The sequence below is a fragment of the Schistocerca nitens genome, chromosome 7, assembly GCF_023898315.1.
Source record: "Schistocerca nitens isolate TAMUIC-IGC-003100 chromosome 7, iqSchNite1.1, whole genome shotgun sequence".
Classification (NCBI taxonomy): Eukaryota; Metazoa; Arthropoda; class Insecta; order Orthoptera; family Acrididae; genus Schistocerca; species Schistocerca nitens.
The window spans coordinates 220240133-220258272 of record NC_064620.1 but is presented as its reverse complement, the minus strand read 5'-3'; the positions used below and the strand labels follow the sequence as shown (position 1 = coordinate 220258272).

Sequence of the window (18140 nt, the reverse complement as noted above, 5' to 3'; positions counted from 1 at the left end):
CAAACATTGAAACCAGGTCTTGTTCGAACGATTCTGATGCATCTTGGTAATACCCATCACGTGCTGATTCCAACAGAATACTGAGTGTGTGCGTGGATGAAAAGTAAACAGCGGAATAGAGAACGCAGGGGTTGTATGTTTTATTTTTAAAGTAGAAACGAATCCAGCTGAAATTTTACCGAGGAACATAAATCTATGAAAACCGCTTTATCTTTGTCTTGATCTTTGTCGGTACCTGTCAGTCTGATAGCACAAATATTGTTGGAGGGGGGGAGGGAGGCCCTAAAACAATAGTATTTTCGTTGTTGTTGTTGACATAATCACAATCACATCCATTACTGTAATCAATATACTGGATCCTCTTTATCAAAAGCGTCTATAGATAAGGCAACTTGATGCAGTCTGTAAACATGCATCATATCCAAGACCTGATTTTATTGTTCTGCATCTCTTTACCGCTTTGTATCCGTTCTTATTTTATTCTATGGCCCTTTACTCAGTGTTTTTCACTACGGTCTGTCTTTTAATCGCAACTAATATTTAATATCGCTGTTCATCTTGAAGTCCCCCTTTTCCTGGTTTTACAATTTCATTGTTCTTTTTACAGCTCACCTTCTTTTACGGTCGTCTTCTTCACTCTTCCTGTTTTAAATTTTGACTGTCGTGACGAATTTATTATAACCTAACTGGGAATGATGAGACGTCCAGTTTTACATTTAAATGATCTGAAAATAATTATTTTGACTACCACATTTAACTTTTCTTTTGCTATTTGTGTATTCTACATCAGGTTATATTTTCCTCTCCCTAGATTCTTGCCAAAGTTAAAAAATTTTAATTCTAAGTCCCTCATGTGTCATTTTTCTTGAGTTAGATGTACCTGAAGATGCAGCTCGAATGATGTGAAACTGGTAGTATTATTAATGGACATACAGCAGCTGTTTTGTGCTTTCTTTTATAAGATCGAAAACATATAGTCGTGTTTTAGGAGTCGGGTGTACTTTGACCAGAAAGTTATACCACTAGTGTCAAAATCTTTATGTATTTTTGATACTTAATATGGACAGTCTGTAGGTATGGAAATATATTGTCTACAGTGGTGTTTTCGGCACCACCTGTACATTAACCTGTACGTTAAACCAGGAGTATCAATACCTTTTGCCGGCCGAAGTGGCCGTGCGGTTAAAGGCGCTGCAGTCTGGAACCGCAAGACCGCTACGGTCGCAGGTTCGAATCCTGCCTCGGGCATGGATGTTTGTGATGTCCTTAGGTTAGTTAGGTTTAACTAGTTCTAAGTTCTAGGGGACTAATGACCTCCGCAGTTGAGTCCCATAGTGCTCAGAGCCATTTGAACCAATCAATACCTTTAGATATTTTGGTAAATATTATCGACAATTTACACATGGGGTGGTGCTGTGTCTCTTCATTTGTGAGTCCATAGTCACGTTTTAGGTGGCAATAATATCGTAACTTCTAAGTTACGCAAGTGGAGTCAGTATCTTTATATAATTTGGATATATAATACGGAGATTTGTTACATGTGCAAATAAGGTTATCACACTAAATTGCTACTCTAATGTTGTGAAACTGGTAGTACTATTCAAGGTTATACATCAACTGTTTACGGGTTATTTCACAAAAATGCGTACCTTTAGTTGCAGATGCCCACATTATACAGTTTGCTGTTATATGTTGCCAATGTAACTATCACAATGTTATTTCCATATCTATAAAATGTTTGTATTGTATCTCAAAACTATGTCAGATTTTGACATTACTACGAAATGTCGTGTGACTAGGGCCTCCAGCCGTGTAGACCGTTCGCAGGTGCAAGTCTTTCGATTTGACGCCACTTCGGCGACTTGTACGTCGATGGGGATGAAATGATGATTAGGACAACACAACACCCAGTCCCTCAGCGAAGAAAATCTCCGACCCAGCTGGGAATCGAACCCGGGCGCTTAGGACTGACATTCTGTCGCGCTGACGACTCAGCTACCGGGGGCGGACGACATACTATGTAACTTACATGTAATTTTGACAACTTCTTAGTAATAAGTTGCGGATTTGCATTATACTCTTGTTGATACAAATCGGGAAAGAGGATTTCGAGGTTCTTTCATTTGCCATAGCATTTATCAGGTGAGAAGTATGTCTCATATTCATTGTCTGTGGGCTGTGAACTACGAGGGCTATCCACAAAGTACATTACGTTTTGCAATTAAAAATAAATAAAGTATTGGAAATTTTTTTTATTATATACGGATGAAAGCCACACTTAAATACTACTTTTCTTCATAGTTGCCATTTAAATTAAGGCACTTATCGTAGCGATGGACGAGCTTGGAAATTCCTTCGTCGTAAAATTCGGCCGCCTGCGCCTTCAACCACGTGGTTACCTCTTCTGGGACAGAAAAGGTGTGATTTTTGTGGATTTCCTGGAAAGAGGCACTACAATAAACTCTCAAAGGTATTGCCAAACTCTGCACAACCTCAGAGGAGCAATACAAAACAAGCGCAGGGGAAAGTTGGCCTCAAAGATCTTGCTGATTCACGACAACGCCCGGGCCCACACGGCAAATGCCACTCGTGAATTTCTCGAATCTTTTAAGTGGGAGTTGTTTCCTCATCCGCCGTACAGTCCCGACCTGGCACCGAGCGACTTCCACTTATTCCCAGCAATGAATAAGTGGTTGGCTATGCAGCGTTTTGATGACGACCCACAGCTTCAAGAAGAGGTAACCACGTGGTTGAAGGCGCAGGCGGCCGAATTTTACGACGAAGGAATTTCCAAGCTCGTCCATCGCTACGATAAGTGCCTTAATTTAAATGGCAACTATGTAGAAAAGTAGTATTTAAGTGTGGCTTTCATCTGTATATAATAAAAAAATTCCAATACTTTATTTATTTTTAATTCCAAAACGTAATGTACTTTGTGGATAGCCCTCGTATAAGCTTGCGGTCCTCAGCCACTGGGATGTCCTGTTCAAAAATGTGAGCAAATACCTCACCTCTGGCGTGAGTATTAGGCATGGGGTGATGGCCACAACGTAGACCCAAGGAGATGCACTTTCTGTGGCAGGTTGGGACTTCTGTCCTCATTCCGTAGATGCGTGGGGATATTTGTAGTGACCAGCTTCACAGTGAGGTTGGCCAACCCCTGCGGCATAGTTTGCCTCAGGCATCCAGCAATGCCTTGCGAGCATGAGTATGACTCCTCAGCGTGTTTATTTAAATAAAAAGTTCCTGCTTCAGCAATAATTATGACTCTGATCCGCTGTTCCACACGTCTGGAAGCGGCTGTTATTATTAAACATAGAAACAGGAGGCTATCAGAGTAATCAATTATTCAGAATGACAGTCACAATCGCATTATTTATTTTGCCGCCAACCGGTTTCAAACCGTGATGGGGTCATCTTAAGGGCAATTTACACTGTAAAGTTATAATATTAGTAAGTAATCATGTACGTAACCTACAAGCAAATAGTCAAAGTTACATAAATAAACAGAATTTTATACCCATTTCGTCGCTCGCTGCAGTCGTCACCCTGCCTGTGCACGGTTGGTAACTATGCATGGTTGGCTCTCTAAATAACGGCCAACAACACGTGGGCAGACGGTAACGCCCTCCACAGTGACCAGCTGTAGTTACATGCTTAAGCAAGAACTCGTAAATTTTAAAGTTTGTTCCAGTTGTAATATAATAAATAATAATTATAACTAATTAACTCGAGAAGTTTACAATTATTTAAAATTCAGGTAACTGTTGTCCCATTCACTTTTCAAATCATTTGTGGATAGAGTAGAGCCCTGTATCTTTTGTGGTAGGGACGCCGTTGCCATGGGCGATAGTATATATCAAGCGCCCCCTAGCCTGTGTGGTTGGGACGCTGTCGTCATGGTAGCCGCTTCGTATAAGTCGTCTGCTGTAATTAGTTATAATTATTATTTATTATATTACAATTGGAACAAGCTTTAAAATTCACGATTTCTTGCTCAAGCATGTAACTACCATTGGTCACCATGGAGGGCGTTACCGTCTGCCCACGTGTTGTTGGCGGTTATTGAAGCTCATGCAGAGAGCCAACCATGCATAGTTACCAACCCCGCACAGGCAGGGTGGCGACTCCAGCGAGCGGCCAAATGGGTATAAAATTCTGTTTATTTATGTAACTTTGACGAATTGCTTGTAGATTACGTACATGATTACTTACTAATATTATAACTCTACAGTGTAAATTGCCCTGAACATGACCCCATCGCGGGTTGAAACCGGTTGGCGGCAAAATAAATAATGCGATTGTTACTGTCATTTTGAATAATTCATTATAAGTAAATTAATCGATGTTATCTCCACAGAACTATGTTGTCTAAAAATCTATCAGAGTAATTTCTGTGAAAAAATGAATCCAGCACCTCAGCAGCATAATTGTTACGCAGCAAGAGTGTGACTGGTTTAAATACAGTGCAATTTGTCTTAAAAAATGAATTTCGCTCCTCCACGGCGTAACAGCTATGTAGCAAGAGTGTAATAGTTCCAAAAGAAATGTCTTACACACATACGAGGGCCATTCAATATCTAATGCAACACATTTTTTTTTCTCAGCCATTGTCGGTTGAAAAAATGTGGGTTTCTGTGGGACATTGTGGAACATTCCCTCTTCAGTCCCTACGGTTCCATGAAATTCCGATAGACGGCGCTAAATGTAGCCTTCAAATTAGCACTCCAAGAAGAGAACTCTCATTGAGTGTCTTTTGGCGGAAAACCAGAGTATCGCAGATGTCTGCAGAGAACAGAGATTGAATAACAGCGCAGTGAATTGTTGGACGAGGCGTCTGTTATCGCTATAACAGTGTCGCGCAAATATGTCCAATTTGCGTGCCAGGATGGACCACACAGCTGCGACTCCTACAATGTTGGCACGTGCGAACACTCTTTCGACGTGATCGATGGTTCACAATCAAACACGTCGCTGCACAACTGGTCGTCTCTCTTGCTGGTGCTGATGCAAGAGGAGCTCACGTAACTCCGTTGCACTGTTTTTCCTCATCTATTCTACATCCCAGATCTTGAACCTCCTGACTGAGATCTGTCTGGCCCAGTGGAGAATGCACTCCACAGTAAGCAGTATGTGGATGACGGGAAAGTTTTTCATGGAGTAAGATGTTGGCTCTGACGTTGACCAGCAAAGTGGTACTACACCGGTGTAACGTTCTTTTAAATAACTTTTAGTATGTTTTTCTTTGTTAATAAATATGCAATGCGTAATGTTTGTCTTACGCATATTTACTGTGCGATTTGTTGTTGAGCAGATGGTGCGGTTAATCAGTTTTACTGTCATCCAAAAAAATTAAAGAACTTAATCTGGAAAACCAGTATACAATGCCTATAATGAAATCAATCCCTCTGAAATTTTCCCAGACTCGTAGGCACCGAGTTCTATGGCCCTGTACAAAAAAAAACTGACAAAATTCTCTGTGCAAATAAACAATGAAATAAGTTTTCCTTAGTTCTAGAGTCGAAACGGATGTAAGCTTGGTATTCTGTTCTCTCCACAGTTGTTGTTGTGGTCTTCAGTCCTGAGACTGGTTTGATGCAGCTCTCCATGCTACTCTATCTCGTGCAAGCTTCTTCATCTCCCAGTACCTACTGCTACCTACATCCTTCTGAATCTGCTTAGTGTATTCATCTTTTGGTCTCCCTCTACGATTTTTACCCTCCACGCTGCCCTCCAGTACTAAATTGGTGATCCCTCGATGTCTCAGAACATGTCCTACCAACCGATCCCTTCTAGCCAAGTTGTGCCACAAGCTCCTCTTCTCCCCAATTCTATTCAATACCTCCTCATTAGTTATGTGATCTACCCATCTAATTTTCAGCATTCTTCTTGTCCAAAGTATTTATCGTCCACGTTTCACTTCAATACATGGCTACACTCCATACAAATACTTCCAGAAACGACTTCCTGACATTTAAATCTATACTGGATGTTAACAAATTTTTCTTCTTCAGAAACTCTTTCCTTGCCATTGCCAGTCTACATTTTATATCCTCTCTACTTCGACCATCGTCAGTTATTTTGCTCACCAAATAACAAACCTCCTTTACTACTTTAAGTGTCTCATTTCCTAATCTAATTCCCTCAGCATCACCCGACTTAATTCGACTACATTGCATTATCCTCGTTTTGCTTTTGTTGATGTTCATCTTATATTCTCCTTTCAAGACACTGTCCATTCCGTTCAGCTGCTCTTCCAAGTCCTTTGCTGTCTCTGACAGAATTACAATGTCATCGGCGAACCTCAAAGTTTTCATTTCTTCTCCATGGATTTTAATACCTACTATAAATAATAATGGAATATTACATGGTATCAGCAAAGACAAATAGCATCGGAAGTAAATGAATATAAGATATACAGGGTGAAAAGTATTTAAACCGACAAACTCTGGGAGGTTGTAGGTGACATCAAAATAAATAATTTTCCATAATGTCATTTTTTCCTAGGAGGATTATTTAAACCGATGGAGGCCGTATTACGCTCTTCACTTGTTAGAGGCCGTATTACGATCTTCAGTTGTTAGAGGGCGTATTACGCTCTTCAATTGTAGACAACTGCTGTCTACCAGTGTAGTAGTGCATTGTCTGTGTTTATCAATGGAGCGATACACCTGGAGTGAGTACACTGACATGCTTGGTGCGTACTACGTAGCGCACCACAACGGACGAGCTGCGCAGCGGGTGTATCAATAACAATATCCTAATCGCCGTATCCCGCATCATGCAACTTTTGCTGCTGTGTACCAACGTCTGCGTGAGACCGGGTCATTTAGCAGATTACCTGGACAGGGACGCCTTCGCACGGTAAGAACGCTGCAATTTGAGGACGCTGTCTTGCAGTATGTGGAGCGGGATCCTTCAATCAGCACCTTTGCAAAGAACAGTCCTTCGAGAGCAAGTGTTACGTTCATTTCACTTACAGCGTGTCCACAACCTTGAACCAGTTGATTATCCACCCAGAGCACAGTTTCCGCAGTGGTACCTGGGACACTGTGAAATGCATCCTACATTTCCATCCTCTGGGTTGTTTACCGATGCAGCAACGTTCGGGCGTGATGGAGTCTTCAACATGCACAATTCGCATGTTTGGAGTGAGGATAACCCACATGCCACAGTTACTAGCGCTCATCAAGTGCGGTTCTTCATTAATGTGTGGGTTGGTGTTGTTGGGGACTGTTTAATTTGGCCGTATCTGCTACCTGGGCCATTAAATGGTAGGCACTATTATAATATTCTCGCCAGAGCATTGCCGGAATTGCTGGAAAACGTCCCGCTCCCTACAGGACAACGCATGTGGTGCCGACATGACGGGGCGCCGGCACATTTCAGTCATCGTGTGCGTCGATTCCTGGACCGACGGTTCCCAGAAACGTGGATTGAGAGAGGTGGTCCTGTACCATGGCCTGCTCGATCCCCAGATATGTCCCCTCTGGACTTTTTTGTTGGTTTCATTAATTTGTCGCTAGAGAAATCTTCCTCTACCGGTTTAAATACTCCTCATAGGAAAAAATGACATTAGGGAAAAATATTTGTTTTGATGTCCCCTACAACCTCCCAGAGTTTGTCGGTTTATATACTTTTCACCCTGTATAGAGGCTGTATGCAAAAGGATACATCTTCTTATTATGAAAAAATGTTTGAATTACCGTTTGCAGTGGTCAGACCGCCCGAAGGATGTGATCCGCTGGACACATGTCAAAATAATTGTTGTCTCTTTCAGTTGTTGTTTTCGTGTATACTCGAATGAAAATAGAAAAATGTGCAACTCTTACGGTAAGAGTACCGACCTGCAAGATACTCCCTACCGGGCACGTTGCCTCCTAATAAAATGCATAATAATCAAGAAATCGTGAAAACAAGGTACCAATAGAATTTGTATAAGCATAGGAAATGTGTCAAGTAAAAGTCTGGTGTGTTTTATAGGTATGTGGACTCGCATGTAGAACTAAAATAAGCATAAATTGTGATGTGCTGGTAATGCAAACAACAACTTCTGCAAGACAAATGTCAAGTATCATATTTTCTGAAAAGTAGCAAAAAAATTTATGCAAAGCTGAAAGGCGGAAAATAAGTAGTTGTGATACGTGATCCTCAAAATTATATTTAGCTACATTAAAGGAACCAAAGGAAAAATCATTCTATAAAGTGTTTGACGTTGCTGATGTGATGATTGCCTCGCGATTTTCTCGTTCGTAAAGTCAATATGAACCACATTGGGATGGAGAAGATTACGTATCCTAAAAGGTCCAGAATAAAAGTTCAAATTTACTGCAACGACGTTTTCCTCTGTTGGATAGTTACTGAGTCCGTAACAACACTTTTTGTCCTATGCGAAATTCCTGGAAGTTACTCTCCTGTTTTTGTTGATGGACGATAATACTCGACCTCATAGAGCACAGGTGGTTGATGTTTTCTTCGAGACTGAAGATATTGATTGCATGGATGGCGTGCCTGCTCGCTCTTCCGATCTGAATCCCATAGAGCATGTTTGGGATGCTCTAGGGAGATGGGTTGCAACACGTCACCAACCACCAACCACTCTCCTAGATTTGCGAGCAACTCTGCGAGAGGAAGGGGCGTTTTTGCCTGAGCATGAGATTGATGACATCATTCACAAGATGCAACGTCGTTTTCAGACCTGTATTGCTGCCATGGGCGGTAACACCCCGTACTGAGCAATATAGCCAGGAATCTACCATCGATGTGCTGTAAAAATCGTACATTTAAAGCCAGCGGCAGGCATAAAACGTCATCTGAAATTGTACTGAATGCTTTCTCAGAAAATTATTTTGAACATTTGGTTCATGAGCCCACTCGAAGCGTAAATGGTTGCGAAAGCGTGCTTGATCTCTTAGCAACAAATAATCCTGAACAAATAGGGAGTATCTTGACGAACACAGGAATTAGCAACCACAAGGTAGTTGCTGCTGGGCTGAATGCTGTAATACCTACAACCATCAAAAAGAAACTAAAAGCACATCTATTTAAAAAAAAAAGACGATAAAATGCTCTTAACGATCTGATCACGTAAGCATAGAAAAGATGTGGAAAGTTTCAAAGAGATAGTATCGACTTTAGTTGAGAGACATATACCACATAAATTGATAAGTGATGGTCCTGATCCCCCATGGCAGACAAAACGAGTCAGATCGCTGTTGCAGAAGCAACGAAAAAAGCACGCCAAATTTAAAAGAACGCAAAATCCCCAAGACTGGCACAGTTTTGCAGAAGTTCGAAATACAGCACGTACTTCAATGCGAGATGCTTTTAATAATTTCCACAACGAAACTCCGTCTCGGAATCTGGCAGAAAACCCAAAGAGATTCTGGTCATACATAAAGCGCACCAGTGGACAAGACGCAAACACTACCTTCACTGAGCGATAACAACGGTGATGTCACTGATGACAGTGCCACTAAAGCAGAGTTATTAAACACGGTTTCTCGAAACTACTTCACGAAAGAAGACGAAGTAAATAATCCTGAATTCCAATCAAGAACAACTGCGAAGATGAGAAACATAGAAGTAGATATCGTCGGTGTAGCAAAGCAGCTTAAATCACTTAATAACGGCAAACCCTTCGGTCCAGATTGTATACCAGTCAGATTCCTGTTAGAGTATGTTGACACAATAGGTCCATGTTTAGTATTACTGTGCGGTGTGGGAGCCGCACCAGGTGGTACTGACGGATGACATCGAAAAAGTTCAAAGAAGGGCAGCTCGTTTTGTATTATCGCGAAATAGGGGAGATAGTGCCACAGACATGATTAAAACAAGGACGTTTTTCGTTGCGACGGGATCTTCTCATGAAATTTCAATCACCAGTTTTCTCCTCCGATTGCGAAAACATTCTGTTGGCACCCATCTACATAGGGAGAAATGATCATCACGATAAAATAAGAGAAATCAGAGCTCGATCAGAAAAATTTAAATGCTCGTTTTTCCCGCGCGCCGCTCGGGAGTGGAACGGTAGAGAGACAGCTTGAAGGTGGTTCATTGAACCCTCCGAAAGCCACTTTATTGTCAATAGCATAGTAATCACGCAGACGTAGAGAATGTGTATCCGTAAGAACATTTTTGTCTACCGCTATGCAAGTTACAGTTGTTTACGTTATGTATTCTTTACATTTTCCTACTTTACCATCGCCTGTTTATACTGTTTTGTTGCAAAATAAGTGCTGCCTTGAAAATTTTCCGTTTGTTGCTTTAGTTTTTGACATCAGTGTACAAACATTTTTCTCATTCAGAATTTATGTCAGGCTGTGCACTCACACATTAAGAAACCGATGTTACCCTCGTCTATCCCCCAAGCTTACAAGGGGAGGCCACGACGTTTGGAACGCTGATTTACTGCAAACTTCGTACACTCATAGTACTCCATTAGGACAACAAAATGTGTAAACAGTAGCGCGTACCTCTCAAGCGTTATTGAGAAAATCGCAAGATAATTTCGATCGTCAAATATCGACAAGTATATGTAACTGTGCATGGTCGTTTTTATCAGAAAGCGCCTGCAGCCGAGTGGTCAGAAGAACAGTCATGTGAACTCCATTTTCAAGGATGCGATTCAGAACATGAAGAAACAAGAGACAATTTGATCTTTGAAAAACAAAAACAAATACGATCAAGTGACGAACATCACTATCTGGTTTAGACTTGGATTTTTTCTAAAATGTCAAGGAGCCTGTAATTAATTTTAGTCTGTTTTATTACTTTTAAATGTCAATTGAAAATTATGTACTTCTGTGGAATGTTGTGACCAATAAATTGGAAAAAAGTGGTTAGCGTTCAAGCCCCGTAATCGCTGGGTCGCTGGATCGAATCCCGCTCGTCGGTTTTTTTTTATTTCTAACAGTGTCATTTTCTTTGCTATTTATATTACAGTTGTTTTAATGGGAAAAATACGTGTAATCGGATGAGTTTTTATTAAATTTACAATGTTATTTGGCAGTCTACAAATTTTTACTATCGCAAATAATATAATATTCATAACTACGGACTAATAAACGGCCAAATGCATAAAGTGATACTGAACGCTAACCTCTTTTTTTTATTATTTTAATCTCAGTTTGTTCGTTGCACCTACTCGGGGCGGACGTCGCAAGACGCCCGTTTCAGTTCGTCGTTTATCTATTAACTCCGTTTTTTTTTTTTATTAGACAGAGCTGCTAACCCTCTGACCGAACACGCTGAGCTGCCGGTGCTTTCTGGTAAAAACGACCACGCACAGGTGTATATATTTGACGATCAAAATTATCTTGCGATTTTGTCAATAACGCTTGAGAAGTACGAGCTACTGCTTACACATTTTGTTGTCCTAATGGAGTACTACGAGTGTACGAAGTTTGCAGTAAATCCGCGTTCCAAACATCGTGGCCATCCCTTGTTAGTCTGACTCGATGCCCAGTCGGATTAGAGCTGTTGTTGCTGCCGCAGGTTTCAGCTGTCAGTATCAAATTTCGCTTTCTGTAGACCCTCAAACCACCTACATATTTAATCGTATATTCTTCCTACTATGCTCTATACTAACAATAAGTAGAGTTATGTTACCCGCTGTCCTACCCGGTATTGCATTGTTGATAGCCATTGAGTTCGCTTGTTAAAACACGGTCAGGTGAGGCGACACTGCAGTGACAGAAGAAACTGCATATCAACTGCTCGCTTGTTGACAACAGTCGGTGGTGTTCGCAGAGCGATTTCGGGAAGAACGCTGACGAGATGCTGGGCCGGCCGCCTGGGTTTGTGCGGCTAGCCTGGCAGATGTGCCGCCCAGACTCACCCACGAGGAGCACGTGCGAGTCCCTCGTCGAGATCCTGACCGGACTAAACCCATCCAGGAGCGACTTCGTAAGTTTGTGTGGCTCTCTTTCCGTCTTTCCTTCGCTTTATTTCTCTTTCGTGTGTGTGTGTGTGTGTGTGTGTGAGAGAGAGAGAGAGAGAGAGAGTTTTACAGTCTGGCTGCACTTTTCCCCCCACTACCACACCATACTGCTTGAGTGGGAGGAGGGAGAAGAGGGGGATACTGCGAATTCAACGTATTTAGGTGGCACTGCAGTGGTACAGTATATGACTTGGCTTCATATTCCATACCTGCCAGATCATAAACGAAACAAATTATCAGTATTGTTTAATTATTTTTGGTGCGCTGTAGGCATAATGTAATTTTCACTGGGTACAAAATGTCGCCGTATGGGACAGACGCAGACAATTTCACCGAATTTCGCTCTCAGATTCCGATGTAATCGTTATTTACAATACTGGCCATTAAAATTGCTACACCACGAAGATGACGTGCTACAGACGTGAAATTTAACCGACACGAAGAAGATGCTGTGATATGCAAATGATTAGCTTTTCAGAGCATTCACACAAGGTTGGCGCCGGTGGCGACACCTACAACGTGCTGACATGAGGAAAGTTTACAACCGATTTCTCATACACAAACAGCAGTTGACTGGCGTTGCCTGGTGAAACGTTGTTGTGATGCCTCGTGTAAGGAGGAGAAGTGCGTACCATCACGTTTCCGACTTTGATAAAGGTCGGATTGTAGCCTATCGCGATTGTGGTTTATCGTATCGCGACATTGCTCCTCGCGTTGGTCGAGATCCAATGACTGTTAGCAAAATATGGAATCGGTGGGTTCAGGAGGGTAATACGGAACGCCGTGCTGGATCCCAACGGCCTCGTATCACTAGCAGTCGAGATGACAGGCATCTTATCCGCATGGCTGTAAGGGATCTTGCAGCCACGTCTCGATCCCTGAGTCAACAGATGAGGATGTTTGCAAGACAACAACCATCTGCACGAACAGTTCGACGAGGTTTGCAGCAGAATGGACTATCAGCTCGGAGACCATGGCTGCGGTTACCCTTGACGCTGCATCACACACAGGAGCGCCTGTGATGGTGAACTCAACGTCATTTTTTCGGATGAAATAACATATTCTGTTTACAGCATTATAATGGTCGCATCCGTGTTTGGCGACATCGCGGTGAACGCACATTGGAAGCGTGTATTCGTCATCGCCGTACAGGCGTATCACTCGGCGTGATGGTATGGGGTGCCATTGGTTACACGTCTCGGTCACCTCTTGTTCGCATTGACGGCACTTTGAACAGTGGACGTTACATTTCAGATGTGTTACGATCCGTGGCTCTACTCTTCATTCGATCCCTGCGAAACCCTACATTTCAGCAGGATAATGTACGACCGCATGTTGCAGGTCCTGTACGGGCCTTTCTGGATACAGAGAATGTTCGACTGCTGCCCTGGCCAGCACATTCTCCAGATCTCTCACCAACTGAAAACGTCTGGTCAATGGTGGCCGAGCAACTGGCTCGTCACAATACGCCAGTCACTACTCTTGATGAACTGTGGTATCGTGTTGAAGCTGCATGGGCAGCTGTACCTGTACACGCCATCCAAGCTCTGTTTGACTCAATGCCTAGGCGTATCAAGGCCGTTATTACGCCCAGAGGTGGTTTCACGAAGGTTTTTCCAAGAATGAAATCACTGTCATTTTTCACTTCTTATTGTTCATCTTTGTTATCCCCAGTTCCAGCTGCTTTGTAGAAAGAGTTTTTGTTCACGGACTGCATTAAAATGGATTGATTTACTAAAGAAATGGGAATTACACAGCAGATGAATCAGTTACATCGGCACACGCGCGGGTGCTCTTTCAGGTACATCGGCAAACAGTCGCGAAAGCAGATGTAAGATTAGCAGTGTCCTCGAAACGTTTAGAAAACTTTCAAGGCAACGATGAATTTTTGAAACCCCACGTTTTCTTTAACGTCATTGAGCTTAGGGAACTGGACTGTGTCATAACTTGTCCCTTCTACAATGCGATTTTCTTTTTTAAATGCATCCCCAACAAATCAGATATAGTTTCTTACCTTGCAATGTTTTATAGCGGGCAATGTGCATTCAAGTTCACTAAAAATAGAAGCTCCGCAAACCAAACCGGATGTTCTAATTTTCGTTCCGCACTCCTTTTTCCTTCATAAATTGAACAATAGCGGATTTTAAATCGAAAAATCGTTCGAAGTATGCCCCTCCACCTAACCAACGTACTTTTCTAGTAATGTATAAAGTTTTTCCAATTTCATCAAAAAGTGTTGTAACTGACAGTGGAAATTTTACCACTCGTAGCACCAATTTCTTCTTGATGAACAGAATCATGGATCCCGTCTGTCGATGATTGTAATCTTTTGCTCTTTCATTGTCAAGTAAACTTTTAAATTTTTTCTACGTGGTACTGTAATATCATTTCAGAGCAAATTTGTAGTGCCCACGGATTACGCGATCGCCTAGTAGACATTGAGAATTGTCATCTTTTTCTTTTGTCATTCCCATACACTTTTAAAGGCTTGTGACGGTACACCTCTGGACTGCTTCTTTTTGTGCATAGATCTGTGTACGTCCTCCACACCACGAGACACGTCAGCCTTTGACCCACACTTGGCCCACACGTCTGGCGCGCATGCGGTTTGGCACGCCGTGTCCGGCCACGATCTAAGGCCTCTGTAACAATGGAGGAGTAAGATTTTCCCCGTTGGGCGCTATGTAGCGAGTCCGACGTGGCTAAGGAGAAACGATAGTGAAAGATAAATAGTTCTTAAATTTCAAAGGAAAGATCGACGACAGGTGCAGGCGGGCATGGAAATAATTCGATGGCAAAAACTGAAATTTTTGCCACACCGGGAATCGAACCCAGATCCCCAGCATAATACTAGCGGTTGCTTTAATTGCCTCGGCTATCGGGACACGCTTCACGTCTGACCCGAATTCCCAACTAGTCACACGCTAGTAGCATCCACTGTCCATTCACCTGCTTGCTCGCTGAAGCCCTGTTTCCCACAAGAGGGTCGGAACCTGTTGTGCGTCTTGTGACGCTACAAACCCCCGTTACTAGATGGATGTTTCTAGTGTGCAAGGATTGCTTTGTGGAGAGCGAGCGCTCTACACGGCGCGTGATTCGCGGAAGCGCGTGGTGCGCCCGCGCGAGATTTGTAACGGTCGGTCTCGGCGGCCGGGCGACCACGTGCGTGCAGCTTGGGGCATTGTTTGGTTTTTCGAGCATTACGCGAAAACTATGTAACTTACGGTGAAGAGCGATGTAGCAGTGGATTGTGGTCAGCAATATGCACCTTCTGAAAGATCGATCTTTATTTCAAGTCACGAGACGCAAGAGTTATAGTAACTTCAAAATCGGTTAATATCACGAATACTGAAAGATTAATAAAAAATAGTAAATACCGACTTACAGGGATGAGCGAGCACTCATTAAAAACATTTCGTCATAGCGGATCGAGAGCCGTAGTCATGTCTCAAGATTCATAAATAATTAAGCCCGTAAAGAGCTATAAACAACGTTTGAGGGAAAATTGTTAATAAAATTCAATAGAAAATTCAGGACGTAACGAACGGCACTGTATAATAGTTTGGGTGGCATCACACGTATTTTACACTAGTTAAGTTATACTCTACACTTAACTTGCAATAGATTTCATTGTTTGCAAATTATTATTAACATTTATCGCCCATAATTAATTAATTATTATAGATATGAAGATTTTGAGCAGCGCAATGTGTAGATCGCTATAGATTACGTCTTAAAACGGTGCTACATGCAGTTCTAAGTTAAAACTTTGCAGTACAGATGTCAACAAACAAATCTGCGCTAAATGGCGAAATTTTGCAAAAAGTAAAACTTGATTTACGAGCGATAGAATAACCCTAGAAATTAGTGAACACTAGAGGATACGATGTACTTTTTAGCGCGGTTCCGATGGTGTAGTTATTTCTGTCGAAGGATGTATCTATCACAATTTGTATCCTTAACTGGTGAGACTGGTACTTGCATAACGAGGGGGTTGATGTCCGATCCTATATAAGCGAGCGGCCATCTTGGCCAGGGGTCAGTCGTTGGTCAGTCGTTTTGGAGGGTGGGTGGTAAGCAAACCCACTTGAGGGTGGCCCATGTGGTCGTTTGAGAATTCTTTTCGCGCCGATTTATTTCGACAATGAGTATTCTTTAATAGTGGAAGTGTGCAAGCATATATTTGGTGAACTGGAAGTGCTACGATTATTTGTGTGAACACGAGTTACGAGGTATACATCGTCGTAAGTGAACATGTGGCGATCTGTGATTTCGCGCCAAAACTGTTAGAACAAAGAGGACAGTGGGACTTGTGGATCTGTTCGAATTGACTGAATAACTTTAGATTATAGAAGCCTACATTACTGCTATTGGGGGCTCGGAGTCAAATTATTATTAAAGTAAAACTGTAAACCGTCTCACCAGTGCTAATTTCATTGTGTGAAAGAAAAGGACAACGCCAATAAATAGTGATTGAACTGTGTCGTGAAAAACTGTTTTGCTGTAATAATCGCCTAATTTTGTTCCCTAGCATAAACTGTACTTACGTGTGAGTGAATAATTAATTCAAAAACTATAACAAATGTGCGGGTGTGGAAGTGTACTAATGCACCAAGTGTGGAAATCATCCCCTGAGACTTACGTGAGAGCCAGAATTTGCAATAACATTTTTAACCAACATTTGTATATGCACATTTCGTGTGAAAATGCTTCAACCGCACTTCATTATTTACCGCCCCGTCGCAGTCTGCATCGAAGTTACCAAGCCAGTCACGCGTACAGATACGCCGTACAAAGGGTATTAGGGAAGTTTAGCAATATGACGCTACAATAAGTCGCATCAGTCTGATTGATGCTTTGTTCTGATAATACTTCATACTTGCATTGTAGTCACTGCTCCATGTCTGTGGGCGCAGTCGTTCACTAACAGGGTTAGTGTGAAGTGCTTGCTATGCAGGGGCGATGGGCGATTCTAGAAGTCAGAAGTCGGTCAAGGGGGGGGGGGGGGGGGGCTAGTGGGATGGAGGGGGTTTGGGGGAATGGAATATCGCTTAAAAAAAGGAGTTGTGGTCCTCCACCACCAAATTGGTAAAATTTGGTGTTGCTTAAAGTAGTTTTTGGTAACTGTTTTGAAGTTCAGGGTAAAAAATGTGTATTAACAAATGATAAGACGCCCATTTTAAGTTAAATGCTGTTTATTGGTTTGCCGCTCTTATTCTTTTGTTAAAATGTGTTTGAAATACATTGCAACCTATGTTGTTGTTGTTGTCGTTGTGGTCTTCAGTCAAGCTGCTTCATCTCCCAGTACTTACTGCAACCTACATCCTTCTGAATCTGCTTAGTGTATTCATCTCTTGGTCTCCCTCTACGATTTTTACCCTCCACGCTGCCCTCCAATACTAAATTGGTGATCCCTCGATGTCTCAGAACATGTTCTACCAACCGATCCCTTCTTCTAGTCAAGTTGTGCCACAAACTTCTCTTCTCCCCTATCCTATCAGTACCTCCTCATTAGTTATGTGATCTACCCATCTAATCTTCAGCATTCTTCTGTAGCACCACATTTCGAAAGCTTCTATTATCTTCTTGTCCAAACTATTTATCGTCCATGTTTGACTTCCATACATAGCTACACTCCATACAAATACTTTCAGAAGTGACTTCCTGACACTTAACTCTATACTCGATGTTAAAAAATTTCTCTTCTTCAGAAACGCTTTCCTTGCCATTGCCAGTCTACATTTTATATCCTCTCTATTTCGACCATTATCAGTTATTTTGCTCCCCAAATAGCAAAACTCCTTTACTACTTTAAGTATCTCATTTCCTAATCTAATTCCCTCAGCATCACCCGACTTAATTCGACTACATTCCATTATCCTCGTTTTGCTTTTGTTGATGTTCATCTTATATCCTCCTTTCAAGACACTGTCCATTCCGTTCAACTGCTCTTCCAAGTCCCTTGCTGTCTCTGACAGAATTACAATGTCATCGGCGAACCTCAAAGTTTTTATTTCTTCTCCATGGATTTTAATACCTACTCCTAATATTTCTTTTGTTTCCTTTACTGCTTGCTCAATATACAGATTGAATAACATTGGGGAGAGGCTACAACCCTGTCTCACTCCCTTCCCAACCATTGCTTCCCTTTCATGCCCCTCGACTCTTATAACTGCCATCTGGTTTGTGTACAAATTGT

The 18140-nt window shown here is 42.1% G+C and overlaps 1 protein-coding gene across 4 annotated transcripts in view; it reads left to right on the top strand.

Annotated features, from left to right (window-relative positions):
* The window catches only part of LOC126194796 (lipase 3-like), a 172709-nt gene that overhangs the window by 114284 nt on the left and 40285 nt on the right, over positions 1-18140 (top strand). For all 4 annotated transcript variants that reach the window (XM_049933104.1, XM_049933105.1, XM_049933103.1 and 1 more), the window contains exon 6: positions 11752-11907. In XM_049933104.1, the coding sequence (XP_049789061.1) occupies positions 11752-11907 (156 nt within the window). The remainder of the gene's footprint in view (positions 1-11751; positions 11908-18140) is intronic.